Source organism: Molossus molossus, unplaced genomic scaffold (assembly GCF_014108415.1).
Source record: "Molossus molossus isolate mMolMol1 unplaced genomic scaffold, mMolMol1.p scaffold_m16_p_15, whole genome shotgun sequence".
In the NCBI taxonomy this organism is placed as follows: Eukaryota; Metazoa; Chordata; class Mammalia; order Chiroptera; family Molossidae; genus Molossus; species Molossus molossus.
In genome coordinates, this window is record NW_023425350.1 from 54,335,319 (window position 1) to 54,348,684 (window position 13,366).

The following is a 13,366-nucleotide window of genomic DNA, read 5'->3' on the forward strand; positions in this document are numbered from 1 at the left end:
TTCAGTTTAATAAAGAAGCATTTGTGGCCATGCCAAACCACTGTTGGTAGGTGTGACATAATAGTAATATGGGTTTGCAAGAGAATAGGCTTTGTCCTGTGAGTGTCTCTGTTTCTAAAAAAGCTCAGTAAGTACCCAGAAGTTGAGGTTCTAAGGGGGTGTGGCAGGGGACTGGAAAGCAGCTAACTGACTAGTCCAGAAGCCCATAGGCAACCTAGTTCATAGGGTCTGGGGTATATAGTCTGTAGTGGCCAGTGTCTTATCCCAGAACGGGGAACCAGGGGTATAGCTTAAATTGATCTTTGTGCCAACTGTAAAGCTTGTTGTTGAGCTTCTCCCTTATAATATATGGAGGATTTGCATGTGACTGCATAAGTGGGTCTAAGAATGATGGATAAATGTGTTATGTGTTTTCTCTAAAATATGAAGACCCAAGATGTTTTGGGCTTGCTGTAATATGGTAGGAGGATGAATAATTAGCAATTTATGTTAAGTGGAATTTACTGGCCTTTACAGGACCAATTAATGCCCAGGCATTTACCAGTTGTGCCTGGTCCTTCGATTTTATAGGGGGCAGTAGCCCTACCTCTGGTTGTAGGTGGGTCACCAGCTGTGTTGGGGCCTTTCATCCTCTGAGGGGCCCCAGATTAGAATGTCATTAATATATGGTACAACTGTAAGGGCATCCAGGTTTTGCTGACAGAGATTGTGGGCACTGGCAGGGTTGTTAAGATAGCCCATAGGGAGTTGGGTAAAGATATACTGGATGTTTTCGAATGTGAAAGCAAACTGCAGCTGTGACTCCTTGGCTATCAATACTGAACAGAACATAATGGCTAGATCAGTTATGCCAAAGTAGTCTTTTGGAGCCCTTTGGATGTCTTCAGTGAACTAGATAATCTAGAGAATGAGAACTTTAATGGGAACTAAATTTAAATTCTGGTAGTCGACTGTAAGTCTCCACTCATTAGTAGAAATGGTGTGTTTAATGACTCCTTCCTTTAATAAGTCTTGAATTATAGGCCACAGTCCCTCAGCCCCCTGTTGTAAATGTTATTTGGTGGTATTTGTCATCTTAATCAGTAGTGGTAGTCTTACAAGCTTCCAATGTGCAGCTACCACCAGGAAGTCCAGGAATTTGGGTATGTTCCAAGTGGCATGGTGGCATGTCAAGGCAGGAAAGGAGGGAACCAAAGTGGCCACCACTAAAAGGTTTTTAGTAAATGTTGTGCCATTAGTGACATCAATAGAAGTTGAACACTTTCTGCTATCCTACCTGTTATGCTTGTAATTCAAAAGGTGCTCCTCATTTGTGTTTGGAGGTTTTCCTGGTAAACACTAATTTGGGCTCCAATGACAATGAGAGCTGGAAAATGTTGTTACATGTGTCCCAGTGGATTATTAAAGAATTGTATGAACAATTGTCTCCCGGATGAGGGACAAGGTATAGGGAACTGATTGGCCCCTAGGGCAGGGGCTTGGTTGGATGTCACACTCAGAAGTCAGGGTATTGGATCTTGGCTCATGTTGCCAGGGCTGGGGTGTTTCAGGAGGTGAATGGCATTTGCTCAGAGTAGACTCAGCGGTCTCTTTAAGAGCCTGCAATGAACATAGGGATGCATATATTCTTCCTAACTGGTGTTTCAGGCTTCTTAGGATATATTCCAAGAAGTGGGATCACTGGGTCAAATGGCAGTTCCATTTTTAATTTTTTGAGGAAACACCATAGTGTTTTTCATAGTGGCTGCACCAGCTTGCATTCCCACCAGTATTATGCTTAGCAAAATAAGACAGTCAGAGAAAGACAAGTACCATATGATCTCATTTATGGAACATAATGAACAAGATAAGCTGTTGACCAAAAGAGATCCAGAGTCATGGAAGTAGGGAACGGACTAACAAACCTCAGAGACAGGGTAGGGGGAGGGATGGGAAGAGATAAACCAAAGAATTTATATGCATATATGCACAACCAATGGACACGGACATTAGGTTGGGAAAGCAGGAGGGGGGTGGGAGCAAGAAGGAGGGAGTCAATGGGGAAAATAAGGGGACATGTATAATACTTTCAACAATAAAAAATACATGTATATTAAAGAAAAAAAGCCTACAGTGCTTGAGCTAAGACTTCTAACTTGTGTCACTCTGACCTGAGATTAAATCATTCGGGACCCCTAAACTAAGGAGGTGCTGACAGAGGGAAGCCTGTTGGTACTTTCTTGAGGGAAGGAGTTAGGTTGAGGTACTATCCCTTGGTAGAGACCAACAAATAGTCTGGAAGTCCCCATATCCTCTAGGACCTGTCTGTTGGATTCCTGGCTGAGGGGGCAGTGGGACCCATTCACTTTTATTGACAGAAGATTTGGGCTTCAGGAAGATTTGTTTTCATGTGGTAGCTATAGCATTAATGTGGCCTAATGCCTGTTGTAGTATCTGACATTTCTGTGAATTATAACAACTTGGCCCTATAACTATTTTTGGTGGGTGGAGGCAGAGAGGGCACTGTTTACGAAGAATTCGATAGACTCTGGCCCCAAGGGCACCTCCTCTAGGTTGAAAATGGTCAGATTGTTTCTCAAATTGGAGTATTTATCTCTCAGTAATAAATCAGGCTATGTCAGGGTACTAGGAACCCATGAAATTAAAATGGCATTTTTAAAATGTTTTAAAATTGTATCTTTCAATTACAGCTTATATTCAATGTTATTTACATTCAAGTGTCCTTTATGTTGCCCTCTAGTAACTACATCCACTTCCCTCTTGCTCCTACTTTTCTTAACCTCTGGTGATTATTAATCTTGTCCCTATTTTTATAATTGTGTTGTTTCAAAAATGTCATATACATGAAATCATATAATATGTGATCTTTGAGTATTGGCATTTTTCACTGAGCAGAATTCGGTGGAGAACATTTAGGTTGTTGAATATATCAGTAGTCTGTTCCTTATTAATACTGTGTAGTGTTCCATGGTATAGATGTAACAGTTTGCTTAACTTTGTACCTAATGAATGACATCTTGGTTGTTTTCCAGTTTGGAGTTAATACAAAGAAAGCTGCTGTAAACACGTGCAGATTTTTTAGTGAATTTGTAAGTCTTTGTTTTTGTGGGATAAATGCCCGGAAGTGCTATTGTTGGGTCATATGGTAGTTGTATGTTTAGTTTTTTAGAAACTGCCACAGCATTTTCTAGGGTGGTTGTACCATTTTACATCCCCACCAGTAATGTGTAAGGCCATTACTCCATAGCCTCTCCTGCATTTCGTATTTTCACTACTTTTTATTTTAGCCATTTTGATAGCTTTGTAGTGATATTGTGGTTTTAATTTGTATTTTCTTAATGATTAATGATGTTGAACATCTTTTTTCATGCTGTCATTTCCCATCCCTATCATTATTAGAGAAATGTACGTGGGGTTTTTGCCCATTTTTCTGATTGAATTGTGTGTTTTTTTAACTGTTTAGTTTTGAGAGTTCTTCGTATATGTTAGCTATAAGTCTTTTTTTTTTCTTTATTGATTTTAGAGAGAGGAAGGGAGAGGGAGAGAGATAGGAACATTGATGAGAGAGAATATCGATTGGCCGCCTCCTACGTGTCCCCAACCAGGGATCTGGCCCACAACCTGGGCATATGCCCTGATTGGGAATCGAACTGGAGACCTCTTGATGCATGGGTCGATGCTGAACCACTGAGCACATCAGCTGGGCAGCTACAAGTCTTTTATTGGATATGAGATTTGCAAATATTTTCTTCCAGTTGGTAGCTGGGAGAGAGAGAGACACCTCATTACTGCTGAGTGAGAATGAAAGTTCAGTCTTCCTGTGTGATCTCCTGTGACACCACAGGGAGAGGTAGCTTATTATCAGCCAGCAAGGATAAAAATGAGTCCTGGGCTCCTACTTGGCCATTTCTATAACCATGTTGGCTTGATGGTGCTTCATTATAGTTTTGCAAGGGTAGAAGTCTGTGCTCACTTAGGCTTTTGCCACATTTTTTTCCTGTGGTGTTTGGCTGAAATAGGTGTTTTTGTCTAAAAGTTTTCTGTCTTTTGTTGTTTTTTTTTTCATTCTTACCCAAGGATATTTTTTAAATTAATTTGAGAGAGAGAGAGGAAGGGGGAAGAGAGAGAGAAACATTGATTGGTTCTTTCCTGTATGTACCCTGACCAGGGATCGCACCCACAACCTAGGTTTGTGCCCTGACTGGGAATCGAACCCACAACCTTTTGGTGTATGGGACATTCAACCAACTGAGCCACCTGGCCAGGGCAAAGTTTTCTGACTTGCTACACTTCATCTTTACTGGTATTTTTAGCTAATGAGAGTAGGTTTTTGTTAGAGCTTTTGTCTGTTCCCTTTGTTCTTGGGTTGCTGGCTTTTTCAGATCTGAATCTGGGATATATGAGATAAAAAGAAAACCCAGGGATCTCATTACCATGTCATTCCTCAGGTCCTATTGTCCCTAGCCAGTCTGCTTTCTTATCTACATTTTTCAGATTCTTCTTGAGTTTGTTTTGTGTATAATGTCCAGGATTTTTAGTTGGACTTAGCAGGTAGAATATGGAAACATACATCTATTCCACTATGTTGGAAGTAGCAGCATATTTTAAAATATTTATATATGAAATCAAATGTGAGTATATCATCAAGTAAAAGACCAGATTATGACTTTATAGGTAAAACACATAAATTTCAAAGAAAATTTATATTTCTGGTAGCCATTGATCTTAACCAGGAAGAGCTATTAGTTCTTTTGCCTTTTCTAAGTGGTAAAATACTAGGGTATAGGCTAAGCTTCTGTAACAAAGAAACCCCAAAATAACAATGGCTGAAATAAGGTAGAATTTTCTTTTTCTTTTATGTGATAGTCCAGAGTAGTAACAAGAGCAAGCTTCTTGAGGTTATCCAAGGACCCAAGCTGGGTAGGTAGCTGAGCCATTCCTTTTACATGGCTTTCATGGTTGTTCTAGATATCATCTATTTCAGTTGACAGTAGTAACAATGATAATAATGATGGCGGTAGTAGGTGGAACGTGGAGGTCAGGAATTTGATTTTTTAAGGGTAGGATACAGAATTTGTACTTAACTGCTTTTGCTCATATTCCATTGGCCTAAACGTAGTCATATGGTCACACCTAGCTTAAAAAGAAACTAGAAATGTCTACAGCTCGGTGGCCATGTGATCAGATAATATTAGGGTATGAGACTGCTGTTACTAAACGAAAAAGGTGAGAATACTAGAGGACAAAAGTAGTCTTTGCTTTTGTTACTTCAGTGAAAATTTTTAGAAGCAATTAACTGCATGATCTTAGTTATTATGGACTAATATTTATTAGTTATTATTAATAGTTATTATTTTATTCTATAGTTAACCGTCTTATTCTTATGTTCTTATCTGTTATATTATAAAACATCAACAAAGTGGTTTTTGTATAACTATTTGGACTACTTTAAGTAAGATCTTGTTTATATTTTCTAGGGGTTACAGAGTTCACGGGGAATAGGATGCAAGCCAGATGCTGTCTGTAGTCATATTATTATTGAGAGCCATGAAAAAGGATGTTTCAAGACTCTAACTGCTAAACAACCACAGTTGGACAGCCATTCCTGTGTCTTCAGATCAGCTGAACCCTTAGAAATTATCAGAGGACAACGGAGCCCATCATCATGGAGAACCAGGCACATCAACCTTTCCAAATCACTAGATCAGAGCAACACCCATTTCAAAGTTTGGAATTCCTTGCAATTACAAGGTCATTCCCCATTTCAAAACTTTACAGCTGATGACTTCAAAATTAGCAAGGGTTTGCGAATGCCATTTCGTGAAAATATGGACCCTTGGCTGTCAGAATTAGTAGAACCTACTTGTGTGCCGCCTGAAGAAATGGATTGTAATTCTTCATCACAAATGATGTCCCCAGAATCCATGAAAAAGTTTACTACCTCCATCACTTTTTCATCTCACCGACATTCTAAATGCTTTTCAGATTCCTCTGTTTTTAAGGTTGGTGTTACTGAAGATAGCCAGTGTACTGGAGCATCTGTAGGGGTATTTAATTCTCATTTCACTGAAGAGCAAAGTCCTCCTAGAGATCTAAAACAGGAAACCTGTTCCCCTTCATCATTTAAAATCATTAGTCATTCACCAGATAAAGCTGTGACTATTTTAGCAGAAAGTACTAGGCAAGGCCATAAATTATCTGTTGAACATTCTCACCAAGAAGATAAAATCTTAGAAAGATCAGATTTTAAAAGCCGTAATTCTGAGCCCAGTACCAGTACAAATTGTAGCAAATTCAAGGAAGTTCATTTTTCTGATGACCATACCCTCATTAACATGGGCAGAACAAGTTCCACACTAGGAGTAAAAGAGACAAATGTAATTGTAACTCCAAATCCTCCGCCCATATTTTTTGAACAAAGCAAAGTCCCACATGCAGATCACTATGTAAGAATACATCATTCTCCCCCTCCTCAACATCAGCATCATGTAGCTCCAAATCTTCCTTGTCACATTTTTCTTGAAAAACGAGAACTCTTTGAACAAAGCAAAACCCCACATGTAGATCATCAGATGAGAGAAAACCACTCTCCTCTTCCTCAAGGTCAGGATTATATAGCTTCAGACCTTCCTTCTTCCATTTTTCTTGAGCAACGTCAGCTTTTTGAACAAAGCAAAGCCCCCGATGTAGATTACCACATGAGAAAACAATATTCCCCCCTTCCTCAGGGTCAGGATTATGTAGTAGAAAACAATGATCAACATAAGCCTAAATCCCACATTTCTAATATAAATGTTGAAACTAAATTCAATAATGTCTCCCAATCAGCCCCAAATCAATATACATTAGTAACATCTCCATCTACTCCACCTTCAAATAGAAAAGCACTTTCTTGTGTTCGTATAACTCTTTCTCCCAAGACTCCCTCCAAGTTGGATAGTGGAACCATAGATAAAAGATTTCTTTCATTGGATCCAGCTTCTAAAACAAGGACGAATAGTGAGTTTAACTCTGACCTACAAACTATATCTTCAAGATCATTGGAACCAACCTCCAAATTATTGACCAGTATACCTGTAGCACATGATCAAGAATCTTTAGGTTTTCTAGGACCTAAATCTTCACCGGACTTTCAAGTCATACAGTCTCTTCCAGATAGTAACACTATTACTCAGGACTTGAAAATCATACCTTTTCAGAATAGCCAGATAGTAACCTCAAGGCAAACACAAGTGAACTTTTCAGATTTGGAAGAATATTCCAATCCAGAAGGGACTCCAGTATCTGCAGATCGGTGAGTCTCATTGTGATGACAAACAAGCTGATGGACTTTGTCATAAAGAGTTTTAAATATTTTAGCAAATATAAGTTTCTGGGGGGGAAAGCAGTATGATTCTCTTAGGGGAGATTGTATCTGACTAAGCTGCTAGAAGTCTTTCAAGAGATAAATAACCAAATTAAGAGAGAACATCAGAAAGTAACATGTTTATACTTTCAAGGGGCTTTTGACAAGACTTGGCTTCAACTATTTAAAACACTGAATTACTTTGAGAAGAATCTTTCATGCAGTGGTACAAGTTACCTTATTTATCGTGTTAAAGATTTGCTGAGGAGACCAGGCTTTGGGAGGGGATGCATGCACATGCTCGCTCTCCTACACGTGCTCTCTCTCCTTCATTCTCCCTCTCTTTTTGTTTCCATTTTATTATTCCCCTCAAATATTTTGTTTTCAATGTAAAAAGGTAACTTTCCAGTAGAGAATTCTGGCAGTCATCACTTTAGCCCAGTAATCAAGGCTAACATCACCAGTAATGCATACCAATGTAATGTGCTCCATGATGTGATCCCCTACTTCACAATGTATTGTAGAAAAGGAAACACAGTTCAGGGATAAATGCATTCGATTTATATTATTCAGTCAAATTTTAAGACTGTCATGAATTCAGTTTTACATTAGTGTCTTACAAGAGACTCATGACATTCTCTTATGACTAAACAGAACTACCCTGTGCATTTAATTTTTGATCTTATAGTTGAGAAGACAGCATGTCAGAGTGGAGAGCACTGGCCTTGCAAACGAGGAAGGGAAAAAATGTTTTTTCAACATCCACATATGGTATTCTTGGCAGTGAGGGACTTAAATAGTATCTGTTATGTCATTTAATTCTTAGCAATAACCCTATAAGGTAGATGGTGGTATCTGTATTTACCCTCCAGAAAAGTGAGACACGAACATTGCTACCTTGTCTGCAGACAGCATTGTCTCCATGCTGTTAGTAAGCAGCAGATGGGGCATTCAAATGTAATCTGTTTAATCAAAGAGTTTGTTCACCACCTAATGGTCTCTCCAAATTCTGAACCCTACTTCCAGCTCTTCTACCAACTATCTTCTTGGACAAAGTTAGTGATTGAGAATTGAACTGGGGCAAAACAAACAACAAACAAACAAGGTCAATCTCTAGTTTCTGTATTATAAATAGGATGCTGTAGAAGTCAATATTGATAAATGTTTGTTTTTGTTTTTTTTTATCCTCACCCGAGGACATTTTCCCATTTTTTTGTTCAGGTAGAGTGGGAGAGAGAGAGAAGAACAGAGAGAGAGAGAGAAACATCGATGTGAAAGGAACACATCGAGTGGCTGCCACCCGCACGACCGACCAGGGCCGGGGACAAACTGCAACCGAGGTACATGCCCTTAGCGGGAACCGAACCCGGGTCTCTCCGGACCGCAGGCCGACGCTCTAACCGCTGAGCCAAACCGGCCAGGGCAATAAATGTTTTTGAAAAATGTTTAGAAATTGAAAGATTGACAAGTTTATATACAATACTTAAACTCATTAAAATAATAAAATGCCTAGTTATTAGGGCTGAGTTCCTTGAATGAGAAGATTATAGGTGATTATAAAGATGAATAATAATGCCATTTATTCAGAATGTGCTAAATGCCAGGCTTTGTAGTGGTTGCCTATATTCTTTTTTTGTTCAGTATAATCAGAGATAGACAGTATTACAATTAATAGATTTAAAGAGCGTAATACTTAAAGAAATTAAATGTTTTACCTAAGATCACATTACCATTAAGTGCTGGAGGTCACATTTGAACCTAGGTGTGTCTGACTCCAGAGTCCATAAATAATTCAAACTGTATATTCACATAACACATTTAGTTGTCCACCACATAACATTTAGGTCAGTGATGGATTGCATATATGACAGTGGTCCCATAGGTTATAATGGAGCTGAAAAATTCTTATTGCCTAATGACATCTATGACTCCAAAAGATTTGCCAAAGATGAAGAGGTTTCAAAAAAATCAAGGTTATGATTGAGATGACAGACAGCTGTAACCTGGGTGTGGATGAGGATGACATTGAGGAGGTCCTTGAGGTGGTTCCTGAGGAATTGACTAATGTGGAGTTGTTGGAACTGGAACAGGAATGCATAGCTGAAGAAGAGGCAAGAGAAAAGGAAACTGAAGAAGAAAAAGAAGAACCCCCAAGAAAATTCACAGTGAAGAGTTTGGTAGAAGCTTTTGCAGACCTCAACAAGCTCCTTAAAATTTTTAAAAACATGTACCTCAACACTGAAGGGTTTTCATTAGTAGAGAGGAATGTTCATGGTGCCTTATCTGCTTACAAGCAAATCTCTGATGAAAAAAAGAAACAACCAAGAAAACCACTATGGACATATTTCTGAAAAGAGTGACACCTCCTCAAGAACAGCCTCAGGCAGGTCCTTCAGAAGGTATTCCATAGGAAGACATAATTATAGGATATGACAGTTCCATGTGTGTTATTGCCCCTAACGACCTTCCAGCAGGAGAAGATGTAGAACTGGAAGACAGTGATATTGATGATTCTGACTCTGTATAGGCCTAATGTGTGTGCTTGTGTTTTAGTTTTTACAAAAATGTTTTACAAAGTAAAAAATATTTTAATATTTTTAATTAGAAGAAGGTTATAGAATAAGGATGTGAAGAAAAAATATTTTTGTACAGCTATACAATGTATGTGGTTTTTAAGCTGTGTTATTACAAAAGTCAGAATTTTGCCCTGGCCATTTTGGCTCGGCAGTTGAGCGTTGGCCTGCGGACCAGAGTGTCCCGGGTTCGGTTCCTGCTAGGGGCACGTATCACAAAAAAAAAAACAACAATAAAAACACAAGTCAGAATTTTAAAATAGAACGTTTGGATGGCTGGGCGGCTGGTGTGGGGTTGAGTCAGTTGTGAGACCCCGAGCTGCTGACCCAGCGGACTACTTAGCAATCGGCTTGCCGCAGGCGTTGAGGTGTGGGAGCCATGAACTGGCCCGTCGTGGAGCTTGGCTGAGCCGTAGAGCTCTGCGCCGCTATCGTTCCCATCCGGCAAATCTCCGGGTATGGGGTGCGCCTCCGCTCTGCGCTGTCTCTCTGATGGCGTCCGCCTCTGGGGCCATGGCGAAGCGCGAGCAGATCCTGGTCCTCCACCCTCCCACATACCTCAAATTCAAAGGTCCTTTCACAGATGTAGTCACTACAGACCTTAAGTTGCGAAATCCATTGGATAGAAAAGTATGTTTCTTTTATTTTTTTATTTTTATTTTTATCCTCACTTGACATTTTTCCATTTTTTGTTCAGATAGAGCAGGAGGGAGAGAGAGGAAGAGAGAGAGAGAAACATCGATGTGAAAGGGACACATCGAGTGGCTGCCACCCGCACGACCAACCAGGGCCGGGGACAAACTGCAACCGAGGTACGTGCCCTTAGCGGAAACTGAACCCGGGTCTCTCTGTACCGCAGGCCGAGCTCCAACCACTGAGCCAAACCGGCCAGGGCGAAAAAAGTATGTTTCAAAGTGAAGACTGAAGCACCTCGTTGGTACTGTGTGAGGCCCAACAGTGGAATTACTGACCCGGGGTTGACTGTGATTGTTTTGGTAATGCTGCAGCCTTTTGACTATGATCCTAATGAAGAGTAAACACAAGTTTATGGTACAGACAATTTTTGCTCCACCAATGTTTCAGATATGGAAGCTGTGTGGAAAGAGGAAAACCTGATGAATTAATGGATTCTAAATTGAGATGTGTTTTTGAAATGCCCAGTGAAAATGATAAATTGAGTGATGTGGAACCTAGCAAAGCTGTTCCATTGAATGCATCTAAACAAGATGGACCCATGCCAAAACCACATAGTATTTCACTCAATGATACTGAAACAAGGAAACTCATGGAAGAGTAAAAGACTTCAGGGAGAAATGATGAAGCTATCAGAAGAAAATCAACACCTGGGAGATGAAGGCTTAAGGCTCAAAAAGGTAGCAGCACACTTGGATAAATCTGGATCGACCTCAGCTGCATCCTTCAGAGATAATGTCACCAGTCCTCTTCCTTCACTTCTTGTTGTAATTGCAGCCATTTATTCATCTTGTAGAGTGAAGCATGCAGAGTGCTATTTCTTTTATTTTCTCTTGACCAGAAAATGATTTGTTTACCTACCATTTCATTGGTAGTATGGCCCACAGTGACCATTTTTTGTGTGTGTACAGCGTCATACAGGCTTTGCCTTTAAAGATCTCTTACGGTTAGAAAACAATAAAAACCAACTGTGCAGCTACTGGACAAATTGTATATTACCAGATCATCATTAGCAGATGTCAGTTGCACATTCAGTCCTTTATGAAATTCATAAATAAAGAATTGTCCTTTGTGGTTTTAATGAGAGTTCAAGAATTGTTCAGAGTCTTGTAAATGTTATTTTAATCCCTTTAAATTTTATCTGTTGCTGTTACCTCTTGAAATATGATTTATTTAGATTGCTAATCCCAACCATTCAGGAAATGCCAAGAGATATTCTGTGGGGAAATGGTGCCTCTTACAGTGTAAATTTTCTCCTTTACCTTTGCTAATATCATGGCAGAATTTTTCTTACTCCTTTTGAGGCAGTTGTTGACTGAGATTTTCATCCTTACAATCCTGTCCCATGGTATTTAATAAAATAAGATTAAAAAATAAAATAGAAAGTTTGTAAAATAAAGTTACAGTAAGCCAAGGTTAACTTATTATTGAAGGAAAAAAAAGGTATTTTTAAAATAAATTTAGCGTAGTTTAAGAATATAGTATGTATAAAGTCTGCAATGGTGTACAGCAATATTCTAGGCCTTCATCTTCACTCACCACTCATTGACATTCAGAGCTTGTTCTAGTCCTATAAGCTCCATTCGTGGTAAGTGTTCTGTACAGGTGTACCAATTTAAATCTTTTATACCATATTTTTACTGTACCTTTTCTATATTTAGATATGGTTAGACACACAAATACTTAGCATTGTGTTATAGATGCCTACAGTATTTAATACAGTAACATATTATACAGATTTGTAGCCCAGGAGCAATAGGCCATACTATAGATCATAGGTGTGTGTTAGGCTATACCACCTAGGTTTGTGTAGGTGCATTCTTATCTGTACAACAACAAAAGCACCTAAAGATGCATTTCTCAGAATGTGTCTTTGTCATTAAGCAAGGTATGATTTTGTGTTTGTATGCATAAAACATGCAAGTATTAAATATTTTTAATCTTTTTTATTTTGAGATAATTTTCAACTTGAGTTGTAAAAAGTAGAGTTTCTGTATTGTTGTGTAACATACTACCCTGACATTTAGCAGCTTAAAACAATTATTATCCCAAAGTTTCTGTGGGTCTGAAATACAGGCATGGTTTAGCTGGGTGCTTCTGGCTCAGGGTCTCTCACAAGGTTGCAAGCAAGGTATTGGCTGCAGCTGTGGTCTCATCTCAGCTGTGCTTGACTGAGAGGAAATGCTTCCAAGCTTGCTCATGTGGCTATTGGCTCAAGACATCAGCTCCTTCTATATAGGCAGCTCCAGTATAATAGCTAAGTTTCCCTTGGAATGAGCAAAGCAAGTAAAAGTGCAAGAGAGGATGTCTAGGACAAAAGCCAGTCTTTTTGTAACCTAATCTTGGAAGTGAATCTCACCACTTCTGCCACATTCTGTTTGGTAGAAATGAATCACTATTTCCAGCCCACCCTGAAGGGTTAGGGGATTACACAAGGGTGTGAATACCAGGAGGCGGCAATCATTGGGGGATATTTTAGAGGTTGCCAATATGCCCTTTACAAGAATGGAATTCCCCTATGTTAACATTGTACCATAACATAGTAACCATAAAACATTTACTGAAACTAAGAAATTATCCTTTGTATAAAATAACTAAAATATTGATTGATTTGGATTTCATCTGGTTTTTCCACAAATGAACCTTCTCTGTTTCAGATCCCACCTTGCATTTTGGTTGTCATATCTTCTTATTCTCCTCCAATCTGTTGCAGTTTCTCTCAGTCTTTCTTTGTTTTTCATGACCATGACCCACT

At 39.2% G+C, this 13,366-nt stretch overlaps 1 protein-coding gene and 1 pseudogene across 1 annotated transcript in view; both read left to right on the top strand.

Moving 5' to 3' along the window:
- ALMS1 (ALMS1 centrosome and basal body associated protein) overlaps positions 1–13,366 on the top strand; it is a 234,301-nt gene that overhangs the window by 109,549 nt on the left and 111,386 nt on the right. Inside the window, exon 12 of the mRNA XM_036263247.1 lies at positions 5,478–7,294. Within this exon, the coding sequence (XP_036119140.1) occupies positions 5,478–7,294 (1,817 nt within the window). The remainder of the gene's footprint in view (positions 1–5,477; positions 7,295–13,366) is intronic.
- LOC118631091 lies at positions 9,331–11,459 on the top strand (annotated as a pseudogene).